Raw genomic sequence first — 22496 nt, forward strand, 5'->3', positions numbered from 1 at the left:
GTGCATGCACTTATTCTGTGCTTAAAATCTAATTTTTAAAAGTGTCTGTTATTCTCTCGGTTCATTTCCAGTTTTCTGCTATCCACTTGGTATAGTGTCTATATATCTTTATTGACACTACTTGAAATAAACTACTGTTTATACAGTAGGTTATGCAACAATGGACAAGGTATCTTTTAATTTCCAATATAAATGTACTAATACAATATCTAAGTGGTTAGAAAGGCTACTTGGAATATGTTAAATATTAAAAATATTAGCAGAAAAAAACAAATGGTTTGTGTTCTCAGATTAGGAGTTTGAGAGCCTTCTTTAGTCTCATGAGGTTATTATGTTTAATCTATTTTTGAAATACTTAATAATTATGATTATTTTTTACCTTGTTCCAGTCAGTACAAAGAAACCAGGAACTTTTTACATTTGAATTACTATTGAACACCCCTCCCCCCTTCAAGATAATTGTCTTTTTTATGTGGCTTTTGGTATACAGTATCTTGTGTGAATATACCTTATTCTTACTGTACATTCAACGATTTCAATTTTCTTTTGTTTCCAAACTCTTGAAAACGCGCCATAATACAGTAAATAAATTGTTGTTGAGTTAAGGTGTTGATAGGAATATGCAATTATCCCACGGCAGATTTCAAGATTGCCGAGATATTCTTTTGAAATACTGTAGCCAACGGCACCAGTTTTGCAGAACCAATTTAGGATCCGAAAATGCTCAACAACCTTTCGATTTCAAAATTGCCCACTAGAGGTCAGGCTTGTCCCAAGTAAAAAGTAAAAAGCCCAGCAGTTGGTATACATCTGTAACTTGTGTGTTGAGTAAATCCGGTTGTGAGAGAAACCTTTTGTTATAGATATATAATTAAGTGGGTATGGATGTCAATGAAATTAGAATAATTTGTAGCAGTGCCCAAATCCGTTTTTAAAGTATTCTTTACCCACAAAACAGTCTGTTTACAATGTTCATAATCGTGTTAATTTGAATAGCAACCGCTATTTAACAGAAAATCAGAGGAAAACGACTATTTTAAATTATATATATATATGTAGGGTATATTGTACGTGAATGAATAATCACTATTATTATTAATAATAATTCAATTTTATGTATTTAGACTTCAAGGAACAAGAAGAGGCCGACTGCTAGCTGAAAAGTAAAAAGGAAGGAAAAAAACGAAAACAGCGTTTTGGCTGAGGAGCCTTCAAATAAGGTTATGGAAGAGCAGATAGGAGAGTGAGGGGATGAGAAATTGGGTCTGAAGAGAGACATTTAGAAGACAAATACCAGGAGAACAGTGATGCCAGAAATCTGGAAATGATCTGAAAGAGATAGAAACAATCTGGTTTTAAAAGGTAAGGGAAGGTGTAAACTTGGTTTACAAAAAAATAAGTTTGGGTTCTGATGTCTTTCGTCCCTTATGAAAGGACACAGACAGGTCAGGTTAATCATGCCTGAAGGAGGTAAAATAAGGGAACTGTTGGCTGTTAGAGGCATTTAATCCTCACTGCTCTGTCATGTCATAAAACCCTGAACCACTCTTCTTCCTATCTCACCCATGTAAAAGGCAAGAGATGGCATAACTCAGATTTCTGAATAAACACAATGCCATGATGAAATGAGTTTAATTCCAAATTTTTCATTTTTCTTTCTTCATCTCATACTCCTGCTCTTCCACACGTTGCCCTACAGAACGGAAGATGGCTCCACAGGTGACGCGTTTATTTCACAGTTTTCTTTCTTAGTGTGACAATAGACTCTACTTGTTCCTTTGCAGTTCCCTGCCAAGCCCTCTAATCCATGATACCGATCTACGATGTCATGAATTCGTAAAATGGAAAATGACCTGATCTCAAATTAATTAAAAAATATTGGTTGGCTTTGCAATGTTTTTTTAAATGTATTATTTGTTTGAGAACAAGTATTGGGTTTATTCCATGCTGAAAAAAAGAAGCAAGAAAACACAACACCTGAAGAGGGCTCCACGGCCGAAACGTTGTGTTTTCTTTCTTCTCTTTTCAGCATGGAATAAACCTATTACTTGTTCCTTTGCAGCCTACGCATGCTGACGCAGCTACCCACCTGAACTTATTTGTATGAGTATTTGTTACAGTACTTAATTTAAAACTCCCCATCAATGAAGTCACACATTTAATTTTTCGAGAATGCCACATTGTTACTAGTCCTGGCATAAAACGACAGTTTAACATTGCTTATCGCTAAACTCTTATCATGTATTGTATTCAATAATCAGTTAATACTGAAATACTTTAATATTGTAAAAGTACTATATATTTCCTTTAAATGAAATAAAAACTGAATTGTTGGCTACATAATTTTCCACAAATTTATTTTCTCTTATAAGAATGATACTAATTATTGCACAATATACTGTACCACTAACTACATGAGTCAAATTAGCTTCTTAATGGAAGTTATAAAATTTGTATCATTCACTTATACAAGATGACATAAAATATTAAATATATATGAACAACTAATATCTGTACTGGTTGATGTTTGTTTATTTTGCTTATTTTATAGAGAGACTAAAGAGAGAATAATCTGTTCAACACATATTTGAAATACAATTCACTCTCACACACATCAGTGATTTAGAATCTTGCAACTTTTTATTGTACAGTCTCAGAAGTAACAAGGATATGTCACTAACAGATAAAAAAACTGAAGGAACACTTGCAACAAAATGACAAACAATTAAGACAAAAACAACAATACACCTGAAATCATTTGGCTTCGATATTTAGTTTGTTTGGCAGTCAGGGAATGCAATACAAACACATTTTTAAAATGAAGGGAACAAGTTCACTTTGCTTTGTAATGCAAACTCCAGAGATATTCAGCTTTTGAACTGTTTGCCTTATCTGGAATATAATAAATGATACATTTCATAATTGTATGATGCTTTTAAGTATTATAAACCATAGAAATATCAATGCGTGAAAAATGTCACACTTGCATGAGAACACCTCAATACTTTTTAGGCTTTTGACAAATTTAGTCAAGTTACAATTTTTAGTGTAACTCAAGAGGTTATATCTCACATTGTCATTAAACATTTGTATATGACTAATAAATGAATAATGGTCCCTTTAGTAACATTTTTGCTGTTTAAAAGGAAAGGAACAGAGAATAACACCACATTTCTTTAGTAAGCAGAGTCCCTCACAAGGTAAGCTGTTAGGATGCAAGGCAGCTCATGAGCCAAATGTATTTTCCTGTTATTTACTACTTACTGATTTATTTGGCTGATATTTTTGTCCAACTTACACCCATTTATACAACCCTTCATTATTCATTTATAACTGTAAACAACTACATCATTAAAAAAGATAAAAAGTGCCTTAAATGCAAGGACCCCAGTTTTTTAATATCAAAATTTTCAAACATTTAATTTCAAGCTGACATATTTCTCACTTTCCCAATAAAGATTATGATTAGGAAAACAGAATAAAAATAGAAGCAAAAATTTTAAGACAACCTGGAAAACAGGAGAAGGGCTTCAAAATCCACAACTACATTAAGGATGGTTTGGAAGAAACGGGAGATGCGATTGTAGTTTTAATTAAAAAAAAACATTTTGTAAAGGGAGAAAAAGAAAACTTAAAGCAAAATAATTGATTGCTGGTCATCAAGTATCACACATATAGAGGCATATCATATAGGAATATGTCCCCAGTGACATTATTTTTAAATACAGAAATAAATGTTAAATACATTCACAAAAGTTTGAATCTGCACAACTTTGCCTTCTCGCATATTAAGATGAACCCAAAAAAACTTAGAAAAAAGTTAAACTTGGAAAAAAGTTTTAAAATTTGTGCCATATTTTATGAAAGAGAAACAACACATTACTCTGTTGTGTAGAATGTTAAGGTTCAGGTTTATTATTATGAGTTCAGACAAATAGATCTTTATAAATTTTGTAAGCTCTTCTAGTATCTTCATTAAATCATGAGTAAGTATATGTTTTAATAAACCACTGCCAAGGAGGCTTATAAAATGTCACCAAATCCCAAAATAGAATTGCTTTGTTGTAATTCTGCAGCTTATATTTTATTTTTTATAATATGGGGCTATTACTAATGTTGCTTAAATGTCATGGGCCGTGTTTGTCTTGTAATCACTCTCTGGTTCTTGTTTCTAACATGAAGTGACCATGGGGACCATCTCTGAGATGAGTTCAGTATCATGAAAAATTTCTCCCTATGTTCCAGCCCAACACTCCTTATTTTTCTGAAGTATTTTCATTTTCTTGTTCACAAAAGGGGGCTCATGTTGTCTGGCCATTGCAAAAAAGACTAAAACAAATTTTCACTGATAGCTTGACTTGTGAGGAAGGGGGACCAACTCCTACATATGAGCCCAAGGTCAGGTATGACAAGTTTTTTTCAATGTATTAAGTATAAAGTAATTATTAATCCACACAAAGAATGTTCTAAAACACTATGAACTTTCAGATGTACAGTACATTATGAGATCTGCAATACTGTTTTTCTCCAACTTTGTTGTAAATACAAAAATAAAAAGCATATTCCAGTAGTTCTCGATTAACACAGCAGATACACTCCTTAAAGATGCAGAGCAACTCATAAATGTGCAAATTAAAATAGATTTTCATGTAACAGGTGTGTGTAAAGGAGAAAGATGCGTTCTGGGTTCAGTCTTAACCAGATGGATGAACTCGCAAAAAAAATAAATTGCTCATCTTTATTCATGTAAGGTGTTTATACAGTATAGTTGTACCAAAACTCATTCTAAACTAAATGTTTGGTAGTGTTTAATATATTTCCAGTACTTTGTGAAGGGAAAACTGTTGGTAATGGTGTGTGAACAGCGTGGAAATGTACAGTGTATGACTCATGAACTGCACTGTTATCCTTACTCTCAGTGAACATTTTAAATATAATTTATTACAAAACCTGTAAACTAGCATTTCAAATCATTTTTCCTTATTCAGGTTTTTCTTGTCAACTGTTTTTAATAGTTTTATTTATTTAGTTGAGGTTGTGGATTTTGATTTTTAATGACTAACAATATTTCTTTTTTTTTAAAACAATTATCTGTATTGAGATATCCTTTTTAAAATATTTTTCACAGTGTCTTGATCATTCTGTCAACTTGCCTGTTGCTTGCCGAGCCAAAGCATCTCAAAATGAGAAAAGAATTTGTCCTAAATTAAGTAGCATATATTCCTCAGGTGTGTTAAAAAGAAAACATGCAAATTAAGAGTATGTAAATCGAGAACTACCTGAATACCTCAAAAAGAAGTATAGAATATCACTTCAACTAACACATTGCATTTTAGTTTTATCATACAGAAATAGCCTAAGAAGGATGGCCCATAGTCTGCCAGTGGCTGACTGGGTAGTAACTGACTGCACTGTGTGTTAGAGACAGCTACAAGCATACAAGCATAGGTTGAAAGAAGAATATGCATCTACTAGTTTGTGGATAGTTTCAGTCTGTTTTTGTCAGATAATCTGAGTGAGGGAGTTGGTTTAAAAAGACCCAGGGTTTGTTTCAGGACACCTCACACACGCACCGATTTAATGGTTATATCGACTTATATTCAGCCATGTCAAGTGTATCAGCTACAGGATACAACCTAAGAGGGATTTGTACAACGATAGTTATCTGTGGAGAGGACGGAATTATTCAAGATAGTAATAATGATTATAAGAATACAGAATTACATTTAAATAGTGCTTTTCATCCCAAAGGGTTCCTAAGAGGTTTACTCCTGTTCACATTATCCATGAAACGAGGTAGAATCTATCTCAGCCTTTCTTCTCACCACAAAAGCACCCTTTATTGTCTGTGTGTGCTATTCTTTGGTTGACACCTGTAACCTCGCACACACCGCAGTCACCTCACTTTGTAGAAGTTCTCAATACGGATTCCAGACAGGGCAGAAATTCTGTAGACCAGGACTGATGACGTGCGGTCTGCTTAATGTGTAAATGTACCCCTCGTACAAAATGTGACAGACAGAACAGACAGTTTAGCACTCAATATGCTTGTGTGGTGTATGGACCCAGATTCTTTCCAAACATTGCCATCGATAGCAATTCTTTATTCTTGAGGTTTTCCAAAAGGTCTAAGGAAACAAAGGTACACAGGCAAAAGAAAATAAAAAGCAAAAAAGAACAGAAGCAATTTGATCCCAGACTGAAAGCTTTAAAGGTCCCTGATCTTCCTAACCCACTAACATTATAGAGACAGCAGCAATGTACAGGAAAGTTCAGATACACACACCCTTTCCCTTCGTTAGACAGAATGAGCCTGTTATCCTCACAAATGTATAGGGGAGAACTGCCCACGGAAACTGCAGAACCCGTGCTGCACCAGAGCCATCAGGAGTTACCCCCCTGGGCTCCTTTATACACCCATCAAAAGGCATTTATAGGCTGTCAGTCACCTTTACGCCAGAGCAGCCAACGGCCAACACTGGCACTGAATTACAATACAACACTCTACAGTAGGTACAATTTGTGAAGGGTAGTTGTGGGTAGAAGTGAAGTGGTATTCAGAGTCTTGCACAAAGGTTTAAATGTCAGTGTCTGCTTTTGGTGGTATTTATCATATCAAAGCCTCCTCACAGATGAACAGAACAAATTTTAGCGAAAGTTGATTTTTTTTGTAATAAGATATACTATACCCCATGATGAATTTCTGGACCGGTTGTATAGCATTCATGTCAAAGCAGCTCATATTATATCTACGAATTATCCAGAATAAATGTATTTCTGTAATAAATTTAACCCCATCTCCTTGTTTTAAATGGGAGACAGAATGTATCACACAGTTGGGAAAAACCACAGGAGCAGAATTTACATTCAAACCAATGAGCAAAGGGAAAAACAGAGGTTGAAACGAGAATGGAACTAAATTTTGAACCTCTTATTTTTCCCTCCAGTCTGGAGGAAAACATTCTGACTGTTAATTTAAGCTGTATGATGGGGAATATTTTAATATTGCAGCTAACACAGCAGGAATAAACAGGGACATTTTTAGGAGAAAAAAACTAAAAATGGATTAAAAAAATCTAAAACAAAACAATGTTAGTGGCCAGTCAACATCCCAGCAACTCATCATCCAAGAATCTTATGAAAAAATGGACCTTCCCTGAAATCCTGCTGTAATTGGAATGTTTGGTAAAGGTGTTTATCATCAGTTCAAACCCTTGTAAAATATATAGCAGATGCAGAAAATAAATCAAGGTTGCACCCCAGTAACATATATGAAGAATATATATTAAATTGGTAAAACATATGGCGGTTTTTCCTATAGGCCAAGCAAGTGTTTAAAGAATTGTACTGAACTAATGTCTTTCAGTTTGAGGAAGATCACTGCACTGGACAAGGTTTGAAGATTGAAGCAGGACACGGTTTTAAGGCCGCAAGATGTAACTCTTCTAAGATACAAAGAAGCTGTTTTCTGTAACTGGGATTGGGAACTTTGACATTTTTACACAAGAACAGCCAGAAGACAAGAGGGCACATGTCTGGAATCCACATACTGTGATATGTCCAAGACTGGAATATACTGTAAGCAAAGTCAATGGCAGCAGCCTGTTCTTGCACGTGGAGGGCAGCCAGGCCTGTCACCCATGGAGTTGCAATCCTGTTAAAGCTGAGAGCGCCCTTCATTGGTCTGTGTCCAACGCAAAGTTGGTTTCCACTGCAGGATTGCTAATTTTCACACCATCTCCTCGGGGAAATAGGTTTGGCATCTTTGAGTTACTTAACTCTCAAGCTGATGAAATACATGCAGTGGCACTACAGAGAACGTATACAAAAGTGCCAAGCAGTTCTAAATGGGGAACTTCAGTAAAACAGATGAGCACAGGAAATAATGCATCTTATCATTGGGTTACTGTTAGTCTGGGCTGCTGTGTGGAGGAGACATGATCAGTAAACGTCCAACAGAATGTAGGTCCACTTGCTGGCAAGGCAGAACTGCAGAATTGTCATTTTAGAAAATTACATGAAATCAAGAACAGAGATAGCCATGGAAATAACAAATACGTCTGCAGTTCTGCAAATTTTATTTCTTCCAAGCAGCAGCACTTTAAAGAGTATTAATAGGGCACTGTGTTCTTTCTTAATGGAACTCTTACTAGAGTTTTCTGTTAAGGTATTTGAGGCCCCCTAGGCAAGAACACATTAACCTATTTTAATACACCGCATGCTAAATGACATTATTACAGACTGTCTAGCTACCCTCAGATTTCCACTTACAAAATGCAACTCTTTGAGCTGCATTATTTTCTATCAGTGAAAGAACTTTTGCGTTACAGGTAATATCAGCTACATTTCAGGGGGTTTGGATGGTATACAAGGTTTTCAGAGACGTGCTTATTTAGGTGAACTGATTTCATGACTCATATTAAAGGTCTTGTAGAAACGCAGGGAAACCATGGGCATAATATTTTGGGGTAACTGCCTCTACCTCATTCGGTCTATGGTGTTTTATTCCAACAACAGAAAAGCACATTGAGTGTGTTTAGCCAAATTCAGCTGGACAGCAAGCCAAAACTGTGAACCCTTTCACTTATATTCTAAAAGATAACAGACAACAAAAAAATAAAAAAGTATAGATAAAAAACCCGCAGCTACATTCACCTAATTAGTCCATCACAATTAAGGAAATCTTTAAATATTGCCATGGCAATTTAGTGTTGGACACTGACACACTGATCTTTGTCATTATAGTTTCATCCCTTATTTAAAAAAAATAGATTTATTTTTTAAAAAATTCAGAAGAATGCCACCTGCAGCACCAAACCTGTTGGGTTTAGGCAGAGACTGTGGTCCTGGATAGCTGTGTTAAGGCACTTGAATGGCAGTGTCCTTTCTCTCAAAAAGCCTTCAGCGATGTCGAGGTCACGACAGAGTCCTTCACCTGGGCCAGCGGTTCAACAAGCTGCTTCCTAAAGACTTCGGGTTCCTGTTATACAGGCTGCAGCTTAGTTAATTTCATTGCCTGCAAATGTGAAAACAAAAAGCACAAAAAACTGAGGAGTAGTGTTTTTAATTCAGCCCATCAGCATTCCCTTTCTGATGTGTTTTTTTTTTTGGACAGGAATGTAAAATGTTCCTGCAGTACATGTGGACACAAAGACAAATTTTCACTGCAAAGGTTCTGCTTTACGGTACAGTAGTTACATTGTTACTGTCATTAGCAAATGAATAAACATTAGGTACCACCCTGTACTATATGTGCTTAAAACACAAGCTTTATTATAAAATAAGTTGAAATTTAATAAAAAAGTAAATTCCTTATTCCAGAATACAAGAAAAGAGGAATCTCAGCAATGTTTTATGAGAGCCCAGCTTGCAAGAGTGAAAATCTGCCTTTTTCACAGATTTCACAGGTAGGAATTACATCTGAAATAAACATAAACTCTTATAGTCCTTGTTCATATAGCGAGGGATTACTGTATTTTATTACCAAAAAACACTTTGCTCTATTATTTTGATGCTAAAGCATCCTGCCTACTCGATACTCTGGAAAATACTGTTGGTTACTGCGATGATACCATGACTGTGCCTGCATTAGCGGAGACATTTACCACGTTGCTCTCCTCGAGGCTGAGAGGCAGATCATAGGAAAATGTTTCGCACCAATCCAATTTTCAGTGAGATGACAAGGCTATCATGAAGCACGAAAATGAAAAATGAAAAAGCACAGTAATGCAAAATGATGACCCGTTTACCTGCTGTTACTGTCACACCACTCATATAGAACATCAGAGAAGTGAACAGGAAAAGACAGCACAACCCCAAAATTGGCCAGGCTGATTCCCACAGGCTGCTTGATTCTATATCCTTATGCATGAAGTCAATTCAGATTCTCGCAGGTCTGTTTGTAAAGAAGCTCCTGCTTTTTACAGTCTTAAATTCTGAATGTCCATTAGTGTTCTGGATACCTTTACTGTATGATTTTGAAAAAAACATAAGTTAGTCTTACCTTCTGTCTGGTGACCATCCACGACTTTATGCTATGGACTAACACACTACCCAGGAGGATTTGTGTGGGGTGGTAGATCAGGAGTGGGATGGAGATCAAAGATAGGTGCTCATGGCCTGCAAACACGATCTTCATCATTGGAATCCCTAAAGACACAAGGAGGAGATACAGTCTACAAAATTTATAAGTTACCTTTTATAGAGCTTGAAGCTCTATACCAATTACAGTTATCAGTTTGTTACAGTTATCAGAATGGACATGGTTCTTATAATATATGAGATGTCTTTGTACAGAATAAGTGCACAAGTCACCTATAAAAATAGTCTGTTGAAGGCTGAACTGCATGATCAATATAAATCCGTAAAGGCACATAGAATTTATTTCCCAGAGCATAAGTAGTGGGAATCCCAAAATGCAAACACAAGTCAAATGAATCTAAGTCTACTTACCATTACTGGACCTATGAGAAGTTGATGTTGATTATGGGTAATATGCAAATTAAATTGCTACCGCTGATGTTAAAAAGAGTAGTGCCTTAATAGACTTACTTTAGCTTCTTGTATTTTTAATCAAGGTAAGCAACCACAGAGCACTGTTTCTCGTTCTGCTTGGGTTATAATGAGAAACCCTTCATCGTCAATGAAAGCAAAACTGTCACCAAGTATTATAGGAAATTTGAATGTTATACTGCTATGGCCCTCAAACCGTTAGGAGTAGAACTGTCTACAGAGGGATTATTCTGCTTCATTTATTATATTTAGCTTTAGATAGCCAGACACATAAATGAATAACAAGGCTTTCTAAGGTATAGTTATCTCACTTCTGGCTTTTTAAAATGCAGGTTGTTACAATAGTTTTAGTATAAATAGCTAATATAAAAGGCCTTACATTCCATAAGACAATGTATACTGAGCATGAAAAGAAACTGAGTACATGTAATAATGACGGATGTCGGTACAAAAGCGCAGATGTGCAAAACGATGTGTTATTTGATGTGTTCAGCAGACCTGACAACAGTCGCCGCTTAAATGTCAATGCAACTGCTCCAAATTAATTTAGTCTTTTTCCTGGTAACTTTGTGGATTTGGTGTACAGGTAGCTGTAAGCGATAACTTTCTTTTGACGCTCAGTGAACTATGACAGACACAGAGAGCTCTGAATCAGCGCCCACTTTGTGAAATAGGTAAGAACAAGCAACCTGCCTGAGTGATTTTCTAGATACAAAATGTTGTTTTGGAAAAATGTTCATTTCATTGAAAAGTTAGGCAAAGTCTTCTAAAGTCTCACCTCTAACTATTTTTGAAAACAATCTTTTAGTAATACAATTAAATCTAACATGGGTTACTGTATTTTAAAATATAAAGAAAAATGCAAGAGCCTGGAGTAAAATGGTGAATTCATTTATATGCATTCTGTATTTTCAAACCTCTATAACCTGCCTTGCAATTAAGCACAGCTGAAGTGTAATATTAACATATCACTTCTACTCCCATTTTTCATTCTTTTCAATACATTGTGTAGTTAACTCCAAAGACTTTTCCTGCCTCCTTCAGTAGTTTCTTAGCTTAGCTTTTAAGTTTGCATTGAAATCAAGACATATACTGTACAGTATCTCAGCACGAATGAAATCCAGGTTTCGGGAGCAGAGCTAGCCAAATCAATCTTTCATCCCCCTTCTCGGGATAGATTGTCCTTCTGTCTCCTGCAGAGTGAAGTCTGCTGAATGACAAGCCAGTTGCTGCCAGCCGAGGAGAGGATTCTGTGTTTGAAGTCTGGACTCCTGCCCTCTGAGCCATGAGGCCTAATGCCGCTGTGAAGCCTCCTACGAAGCTTTTAAGCAGCAGTGACCTTTCACCGGCTCTGGGTCACACATACTGTAGGTCATCAGTTGGTGCCATCCTGTAAAAGCCAGGATTAACTTCGTTGTCTAGAGTCTAAAGAGCTGACAGCGACATATATATATATATTAATATTTTTTCTTGAAGTGAATTTTTAAATATGTGAATTATTTAGTAACAGGAATTATTTATCTAATATTTATTCATTATTTATATTTATACAAGGAGGGTTCCATGGAGACCAGGTCTCATTTGCAGTCACAAATTTTGTAAACAGACAGCCACAAAAAAGACAGTTCTTATTATTTAAAGAGACATCGATGTTTATCCTACGTGAAACACACCTTGAATTTTAATAAGATATAATCAATTTTTAAAAGAGTTTTTGACTCATTTATCTTTCAATTCATACTCTTTTTTTGTTCCAAAGGACAATCGAATATCTGAACTGTTTTTTCCCAACATACTGTATTACCAGGACATTGGTTGGTAAGAGTGGTTGATGAAGGTTGGAGCGCCCAGAAGCCTATCAAAAAATCAAGGGGTTGCAAGGTGGGAAGATATCTGTCTGGAGACAGCCATAAACCCAGCCAGCATATCTTTGGGAGACAGAAGGAAAAAAGAGCACCTCCTGAAAGCCCATAAGTACATGCAAACTCCACACAGACAGGGCCTCTATGTGCAATGAAATCCAGGACCACAACGTGATTGTGTTTATCTACGAGAAATTAATAGTAGCACGTTTTATATTTTATATTTATCTAATATCAGAGAAATCATTAGCAGCACACCATGACAATCATGAAGCATTTCAGAAATTTGCATGAAAGGACAGTTGTCAAAAAGTTTGCTATCACACTCTTTGAAACTCCTCTTTGAGTCCATGAAACCACTTTCTTAATAGAGGATCAAGTTATGAAAATACAGATTTCTTAAGGTCTTAAAGTATTCCCATTTAAGTGTGTTTTTTACATGCTAAGAACTCCCAGCATGTTACCATTGTAACAGTACTGTAAAATTCTTCCAAAAAAGCTTCACACTGGCTTGGGATGTTTTAAAATGTTTAGATCATAGAACAGCTTTTCGATGGTAAGCTATATTAACACTCTACACAACAGCATTATTTTGTCCTGGGCTGCAAGTCTGTGAACCCAAGTGTGCGATTGTACCATCATGACAATACTTTTCTGTACATCCCTGAAGGATGAACAAAACCGGTTTTCAAAGAGAATAATGTAGAACAACATCATGCCAACTTTTTGATATATATATTTATTTCCTTTGCATTAAAATTAAATAGCATATTAAAAAGAACATATAAAAGAGAAACTACAATCGAAGATTCAGAAAAAAAGGCAATGCAAATGGACTAAATAGACATCATATTGCTGTGCAGTATTGATGAGGACAGAAAAGATTTTTTTTTATTTGAAAGAAAAATAGTCGAGGCCAAGTGATGCAAATTTCAAAGGAAAGTTTCACAGAGCTATCATGGTAGCATTATGACTCACAGATAAATTTTAATGCGCCACTCTATGATTCCGTGTCACTTCCTTTGCAAAGACCCAGTGCAAGTCTTTTAGATGACATCTGACTTTATGGAACAGGCACTGTACATGCATTTGGTAGGACTTAGAGCCATTGCACTGAAAAATGTTTATGAAAGATTAATCAAAAATGTCTCTAATCTGCAATGCATTGTCTGAAAGATGTTATAAAGCACATATTGTAAATGGATTCTTCTTCTGACTAAAGTAATTTCCTGCAAGAGCCTTTCTCCACCAGTAGACAAGTACATAGTGTGAGTAGATGAAGAGCACTTTCTCAGCACATTACTACCTGTTCTGAACACTGGGGAAATCTCTAATGTACAGCAAGGCACATTTCCATGTCAAGCATGACACATTTGTCAAAAATTACCCAACAGAATTTGACATTGCTGCACACTCCATAAGGAGAGCTTTCAAGCGACATCTGCCAACAATGTTTAAGCACCAAGTTTCTTTTATCCTATACTCCAGGCGGAAGAGGTAAAACAATAAGGACTTCAGTTCTTCATAATATTAGATTTCTAAGCTCAGCTGCAGTTTTGCACTGTTATAAAGAAATAATAGTGTTCCAGGGATTGGGTTTAAATGTCAGGTTTGGAAAAAAAAAACTTTCTGTAGGGGACTAGAGAACCTGACTGCTCTGTCTGCTTTTCATCTCGAGCTACAAGCTCGACAGAGATAAACATTACCAGTCTCTTGTGCTTTTAAGAGATGGCTTTGAAAATATACCTCCTACTGAAGCAAAATAATCGCAATTTTCAAAAGCTTGACTTCTGAAATCTGTATTTTAACCATTTTAGACAACATTTGATTTATTTATTCGCAACTGCCCCAGGGATAAAAGTACACTATATGACAGGGAAGTGAAATGGACCCATTTGACTGTCTGAAATCACATCTAGACATTTTGTGTTCTTTTGATCTCAGGTCTGTTTGTCTTTCACTCATAAGCATTTGTAATTTTATTTTATCACAAGGAACTTTAACAGTATGGGAGCAAAGAAGTAAACAAGTCATTTGCACTTCAATAAATGTCACACTTTGTTTTTTTCTTAACTTATGAAAAAAATTTACTTCCGAGATTACAACAAACCCCATTTAAGCTCCCCCAACCCAAATTATTCACTGCTGTGGTGGCTTTAAATTAATTAATTAAAAGTGGATCTACAGTAAACTGACACAATTGAGACTTGCAGAGACATCTACAATCCCTGCTTACGTTATTATTGGACAAATATACAATGCTTTGTTCAATGCCTGTTCTGCAAATAAGCTGTTGAAACAGGATTTAGTTAGTCATTCTGTGTCTAACTTGGCAACCAGACTCTACAATTCAAGCACTCTAAATTAGCAGCAGGGTACCACTGAAGACGACTCCAGCCCTCACATATCTGTACATAAAATAGCCCAAATGGTTGACTGATACCTTAACTCATCAGCAGCCCATGAAGCTGTTGTGGCTGCACCACTAGTACCACATAATATTCATCTGTAAGCCAAAACGTAAGATCCATTTACAGTATTCATCTTATTATTATTGGATTGATTTTAGTTTTGCTTGCCTGCGAAAGTCATTAGACGTACTGCTACATTTTTCAATGTACATTTAAGCACTAATGCAAAATTCAAAACTTTCAAAATACCATGAACGATTAGGAGTACTCAGGAGAGTGTGACAAGAAAGAGATTTATTCTGCCTGCAATGTTTTGCTCTTTATTTTCACATTTCTGACTAGAGACTTTGAATTCATATGCCGCTTGTAAGGAAAACCCAGCTAACCCTAAACTAATAAAAACAACTTCTTCCAGTCATTTCAACATCACGACCACAGAAATCACAACAGCAACAGCAGGTGAGGGCTTTTCAGTTTGTGACCTCTTGGTTCAGAGCAGCAGGTTGCCAATAAGTTAAAATATGCTGCAGAAAAAGAAAAACATCAAGGTTCGATCAAGACAAACCTAAAAAACTCCTTAAGGGCTCTCAATCAACATGTTGTACAGAATACAAATACAAGTATACTGAAACTTTTCCTTAAAAAAACTTGTTTTTCTTATATACTGCATCTGTTTATGATGTGATGCTGTAATTTAAAAGCAAAGTTTCATGAAGTTATTGAAATGTATACCAGAGTTATGAAATAATACAATAATACAGTAGGCCCACTGTAATTGTTCTGATAAGATGAAAAGAAATACAATCTACTAAGAGGGAATTTAAATTAAAACTATGCCCAGAGAACATGAACCATATGTAAATCAAAATGCAATTTCTATGAACATATCTCTTTGTTTACTGTAGCACAGCCAGGTTTCTCACATTATTTCTGATTACATTCCTTCTGAGAAAAGGATGTGGTCAATCAAAGCAAGGAGAGGGGCTGTGATGTCAATCAAAGCAACAAACCTGACTGGCCTTTTATTTGTGACAAAGATGCAAAATATGGAAAAGGGTGATGAAGAGGAGGATGAGAAGGCAAGTGGCAGCTCTAAATGAAAACATCCACAGGTCTTTGAAATTATGCTAAATTCTGTTAAGGTACAAAATGCTGTTACAAACCTCCTCGGAGATATTGCTCAGGCTGTATCATCATGGAATCTGTATCAAGTTGATGGACATATGTGATTAGGCCTGACATGATGTCCATATACACATACTATACAACGCCTCCGGGCACTGTGTGACCTGCGGCAAAGCTGGGGGTCTCTCAAGCTCAAAAAGTCCTCGTATCGGACAGATAGGAATACCCTGAAGGGTTTTATGGCACTAATAATCTAGCTCTAGGTTGAAGAGCTGATTTGAAAAACAGAAAGTGGTCTTCTTGGAGTTAAACATCCTCACACTAATAAAGGGAAGAGAGTAAAAGAAAACTGGTATTATTTTGAACTTCCAGCTCTTAGTGCAAACAAGACTGACTTTCTCAGGACGCTTTATATTCCCCACAGAGATTTTTTACATGCTAAAATCCCCTTAATCCATATACCTGTACATCCAATATGTGTATGGCTGGACCCTGGAACAACCAATCATATTAAATCAAAGATAATTTCAAACATTTTTTTAAATGTGTATTAACCCTAATAAAGTTATGCAGTATATTTCTTAATACTAGGTTTATCATACTCCACTTGCTAAGAGATGTATTCGAAGACCTTGTTCATATTTGGTGACACTGTATTAAACCTTGTTTCATGGTGCACGGTAGATTTTGACTATACAGATGTCCTTATCCACTTCTAGAAACACGTTACTTGTTAATATTTTACTGATTTTCTATCTTCAAACTACTTGACCTTAACATAGAATGGTGTTAAAATAAGAAAATTATGTAATACTGTAACTCTGAGACGGTCATAAGGTAATTCAGAAGACAAGTTATTTCTGAAAGAAATAAAAATAGTTTACAATCAAATTAGAAAAAGTCTAAAAAAATGCATATTAGTTTTCTTCTATAAATTAGAAAAAAGTAAATTATTAGCCAGTTATTGAAACATAATGAGGGTGACAAATCTGCACTTAAAATGCAACAAAAAACCAACAAGACAAACAGAAAAAGGAAAATTAAAGGACAGAGCTGGTAACAAAGGTTTTACTAAAAAGAACAAACTTTTTACTCATGTTTCCTCACTTTCATGTTAATTTTGATTCACTCAAGTTCGTGTTCAGCTTATTTTTAACCTCCGACCTTCAGTGATTAAAGAGAGATGAGCTAGCTGTCGATAAAAAACAAAATGTACTTTGTGTGTCGCATTCAATTTACTGCAAGCTGAAAATTTAACAGACCAAATAAATAATTTGAGAGGTGAAACAAGAAAATGACATTGTTATTCATCCGTCTCTTTGTCGCGAGATGAGAACGAAAGATGCAAAACTTCAAGTAAACCATCTCCCTGTGGTGAGATTCTGTAGTTCAAACAAAGTAAACAACTGTTTTTCTCTGATGCACACTTTAGTATTGCTGGAGGCAAAGCTTCCTTCCTTCTGCAGCTGGTGCCATGTCACAATGAGAGTTGGCTGAAACGCGTCTGGCTACACCCACTCTCCTCCAGATGTGTAATAGATGGTATGTGGGAAAACGCATTTAGAGAGATGAACTACAGTAAATGTCAGTATAGCCTGGTTCACATTACAGTTACAGTAGGACTTACAGCTTTTAACACCCACGCTGGACATGCACATACAGTAGGTGCAGGTGCAGGGTCCTTTTAGAAGGACCCATGCCTCAGTTAGACAGAAAATCCATTTCATTAGCAGAAAAATGTTTAGTGCTTGGCAGTGTGGCAGCAAGTGTTTAAAATGTTGAGTTTTGTGGATTTTCACTTTGTTTCTCCTTGCAATGGTATATACAGACTTCATTTACACACCTGTCACACTGGAAGGAGAGGACTTACTAGGACCTTACCTCTGTCCCTCACAGGCAGTTAGAAAAATCCTTGACATTTGACCCTTGGCTCTGTAATTATGGGACCTGTCTCCCCAAATCAACAAAGGTATTCAAAACAATCTTTGGTAAACTTTATACCCTCACACAAATGAAAGTCAATGCCATACAGTACTGTGGAAATTTGCAGAGCGGAATCTCCCTTCCTACTGATAAACGCTGCCACTGCTTTATCCAGACTAACTTTACCTCAATATATGAAGAGACAGGCCAGTTGTTCTTTCCATACACTCTATGCAGTATACTGCATGCTGCAAACCACATAAGAATGCTCTTATTCTACCATTCTACCAGCATGAGAAATTTAATATGAAAAGATTGATTTTTGAGGATATACGTGAACGTGTTTTTGCCACAATTACCTGTTTGAAATGAACCTTTCTGCTACTGAGGAAAAGGTTTTCAATCAGCCAGCTAGCAATGTACTGTAGCACTTGGGTCCTTCAATAACATAAAGTGACCTCATTAATGAAATGCACAGTAAGAAGCAAAATTGTTGAAATGTGTGAATTTTATGTTTCAAACAACAAGTTTATTTTTTACCCAGTCCAGGAGGGAATCCCCATGCAATTCTCTCCTGAAAAGTCTTGATTAAAATGAAAAAGCAACAACTTCTAAACACCTTTTTTGTAGTGTTCACAGCTGTTGGTCTGTTTCGTAAAAAAACAACAAAATAAAACTTAATGCATTTGCACCCCACAGCAAAACAGAGATGCTTCTGACCAGGTTGGTAAAGCTTTTGTATTTTCTAACCTGCAACAGATATTTTCAAACTGCTGTAATTGATTCCAAGCTGAAATAACAAAACCTACAGGGAGTGAACTACACATTCCTGCTATGCTGAAAGATTAAAAGGCTTCACAGAGCCAACAAAAAATGCTTAACATTTAAACAATAGTGCTGTGCTCCTTCAGGGTGTGTCTAGCTGTGAGCAGGTACCAAAGCACTCTAAAAAACATTAACCAATGAAACTGCACTCACCCATCCCATATCACCCAGCGAGCACCTGAGGGTAATATGGGATGGGTGTTCTCTAAAACACCCAGTACTGTTCTCTACAAGTGCACAAAGCAAACAGTAGATTTATCACATACAGTGCAGTATATCATTTTATTTCAGAGCTCTTTTTTCTGTAGATGTTTAGCATGTTACCCTTCAGCCACCCTACTTCTTAATTCTTCTTTGTTCACATATTTCTGATTTATAAATTCATATAAATCTGACATTTTTTCCTATAATCACTCTACATGTTCCCTCACCTGCTTTCCCAAATGAATGTTTCCTATGAATGTTTACTGGTTAACACTATCGCTTTCAGCCTTTTAAATACAGAAAACAGTCTGTCACTGTTTGTGCTGCTTCCCTTTTCTACTCCTAGAAGATCAACTACTGCACAAAGGGAAAGGCTCCCAACTGTTAGGCACAGGCACAATTAGACTCTTTTAAAAACTACTTTGGCAAGAAAGCCTATCCAGATATCAGAAATGTGGATGAAAATGATCAATTTTGAAACAATAATGAACAGTGGGAAATACACAGATAATGTGCAGGTACACAGGAAAATAAAATATGAGGATTTGAACTGTTTTAAGAACAGAGTGACAAACAATGCTTAATAGTTAATAATAATAATAATAATAATAAAAAATTGTGCGACTGAAACAGAACCAGACAAAATTTGGTGTTCATTGTGCACTGTACCACCAAAATTTGGTTTTCACTGTAGCACGGACAATTTTCACACATTATTTCTGATAACATTCCTTCTGAGAAAAGGATGTTAATTACACATTAGTTAATGTCTAATTCTACAACACTGAGATTCATGTGAGGGCTGTACTGTTGTGAGGCACCATGGAACAATCACATTACATTATCATATGTTACACTTTAAAAATAAAAATTGTGTTTCTATTGGCAAAATGAGCGAAACAAAAACAACAGAAAACCCAGCAAAAATAAGCATTTCCCCCTGTTCTTGTATTGCTTTTAAATGCAAATTATGGGTCTCTTAAAAAATGTTTTTATTGAAAACGCCAGCCTATAGTAATTCATTTGATACCCCTTTTGGCAAAAAAGTACAGAAGTGTATCTAAATGCTCATTTAGTGAGCAGAGCTTAAGGCACCAAAAATGTAGAAATGTAACACTTGCATTTGTTTAGAGGGAATTTTTAATGGAAAGGCTACAAGACTGCATCTTTCAATGTGATTTACAGAAGCCATTGCACATCTGATTTCAAATGTTGGAGGCATCTAGTGGCAATATGCAGACCATACTATAAAGATGACAATTGTGAAGGAATAAACCATACCTTTCCCTTCTTACTGTTTTCTGTTTTAGGACACTATAGGCCACCTTCAGGATACTAGTTTCTATTATGATGTCAATTATCCTGCCCACCAGGGAGGCATCAAAAGAGCTTTTTGTGAAATTATTATACTTGTCCATCTAGTCACTTAGGGCAAAAAGAAGCCTGTATATAGCAAAGTTGGTCTTTAAATGTAACAAGTAATCAACTTCACATTTGCGCTAAGTACCAAAGACAGCATTTCATGTGCTGCTCGGCTGTGAATAAAGTACAAGCGCTAAAAATCTGTGAAAAACAAACATGCTGTTTTCAAATAGCTGGAGTTCGCCTAGGGGTAGACCTGCTGTGGAAATAGCCCGCGCCCCTCTCGGAACCCTGAAATGCCAGTGTGGCAGGGGCAGGTGTGAAAGGCCTCCTCGGGGTTACTGTTTGGAAATGAAAGCTTGTTACACACATGGCCACAGAACCAGCTCACTACATATATATAAAAAAACATTTTTCAGTCTCTGCTGACAGCACCTGAGAGTGACATTTTGCTAAACATTTGCCTAACATAATATATGCATTCGAGACCACGTCTGAGGCCTAGTCACTTCGATGATTTGAGTTAGCCTAACCTTTTGATCTCTCGAAAGGAAGCCAAGCACAGCACTGTCGCTTCACAAGAACTGAGGACAAAGGCCAGCGCTACAATTGCGGAGGATTAGATTTAATCCTTTTCTATTTGGCAAACCAAGATTTCCTTGGATGAAACCCAGAACGAATGCACCAGAGCAGCTCTCTAGACGAGAAAACATCTGCCGTTTATCACGGAGGCTTGTACAACCAGAGGAGAAGACAAGAGAGTAACTGGTGTATTTGCCACTGCATTTTTAAACAGGACATGAGAATCATTTTACATCATCACGTTATTGGTGAATTATTCAAATTATCCCAGGAATCACGCTTAAGACAGAAATAATACCTTGCGCTACCTGCAGTCTGCACTGAAAACAAAAGTAATTCTCCTTTTCTTCCTACACGAGGAAAGCAGTAATTTATTTATTGTTGACTGTTCTACAAACATGAACCTATTACTCAGATGAGCTGATTTCAAAGGTGGGAGTCTGCGACCTCCACCCTAACCAGCTGCTTCTCTTGAACTAATATTGTTCTGAAGAATAGATATTTATGAGGGTGGAAGCAAACAAAGACAAGAGGGGCTCTATTAAATGATCCACAACGGAGGCGCCGCACTCCCCGGGGGCTGACCCTCTTGCTTAACAAACTCCTGGGAGTTGGATTATGAAGAGTTACCAGCTGGGCTGTGTCCTTCCATAGCTCAACTTCAACATCAATGCCCAACCTCATGATTAAGGGTCAACTGTGCCACCTCATCTCCAGGCAATCATTAAATAAAAAGAGGGGAGAAAAGAAAAGACATCCTGGCACACGTACTAATGAAAGCAATGAATCACATTTTGCTTAAGAACATATTAGCACCACCATTAACTCTATAAAGGCCAGACCGTAGTGGAAATGAGAGATCTTTTGCCCTTATGTGCTTAAGATTATAAACTACTCCTGGGAGGCTCCTCTGCTTGTCTGCGGAGTTCCCAGAGAAACTGCAGAAAAACAATATTTATCCTGTAAAGCTCATTTAGTTTTGGATTTTCACTCTGGCATTGTTTGAAAAAACTTTGTTATATTTAACAATCTTCAATTTTCAAAGGAAATATTTCAAATGAAACAATATTTTAATAAAACAACCAGAAACCTACGTTTTTTTCCACACAGATTTTTAGTAACATGTCTGTGCTAACAGAATGTCTTTACAAATTTATGCTACTAGATAAAATGAGATAAAAGGAGGAGAGAAGTAGTCTTAAAAAGCATTTTAAATATTCTGTTACTGCTGTCAGAGAGCAGCAACTGCTCATAAAAAACATTCAATATGGTCAATATAAATTTGTAAAATAATACTTACATAACAGTTGCAACATGACTTTCAAAGCCTTGAAGCTTTATGAATAAAACCAATGTTCTTTGTTTTTGCATGAAAAAAAAAAACTACAGATAGTGCACTCTACTTTTCACTGGGAGTTGGGAGTGGGATACATTGTAAAAGGAAGTGCAGTGTTCTGCAAATAATAAATAAAACCATTTCTCATTTGTATAAAATACTGTTTTTAAAGATTGGTCATTAAGTATCATTTTTTTCAGAAAAGGGTGACAAGAGTCTTTCTGTTTCTAAAAGGAGTAGCATTCTCAAAGAAAAACAAAATTATTGTTAAACAAATCAACCATCAGTTTCCCTTAAGTAGCTCACTCTGCCTCTTTCATATATTACCCTGTTGCTTGTACGAGATAAACAGTA

The 22496-nt window shown here is 36.2% G+C and overlaps 1 protein-coding gene across 1 annotated transcript in view; it reads right to left on the minus strand.

The window, feature by feature from the left end:
• Positions 1 to 2621: 2621 nt before the first annotated feature.
• The window catches only part of slc10a7 (solute carrier family 10 member 7), a 132387-nt gene continuing 112512 nt past the window's right edge, over positions 2622 to 22496 (minus strand). Inside the window, exons 11-12 of the mRNA XM_088924540.1 lie at positions 10004 to 10149; positions 2622 to 9016 (exon numbers count right to left, since the gene is read on the minus strand). Coding sequence (XP_088780666.1) covers positions 8984 to 9016; positions 10004 to 10149 — 179 coding nt within the window. The 3' untranslated portion in view covers positions 2622 to 8983. The remainder of the gene's footprint in view (positions 9017 to 10003; positions 10150 to 22496) is intronic.

Source organism: Atractosteus spatula, chromosome 1, assembly GCF_055471065.1.
Source record: "Atractosteus spatula isolate fAtrSpa1 chromosome 1, fAtrSpa1.hap1, whole genome shotgun sequence".
Classification (NCBI taxonomy): domain Eukaryota; kingdom Metazoa; phylum Chordata; class Actinopteri; order Semionotiformes; family Lepisosteidae; genus Atractosteus; species Atractosteus spatula.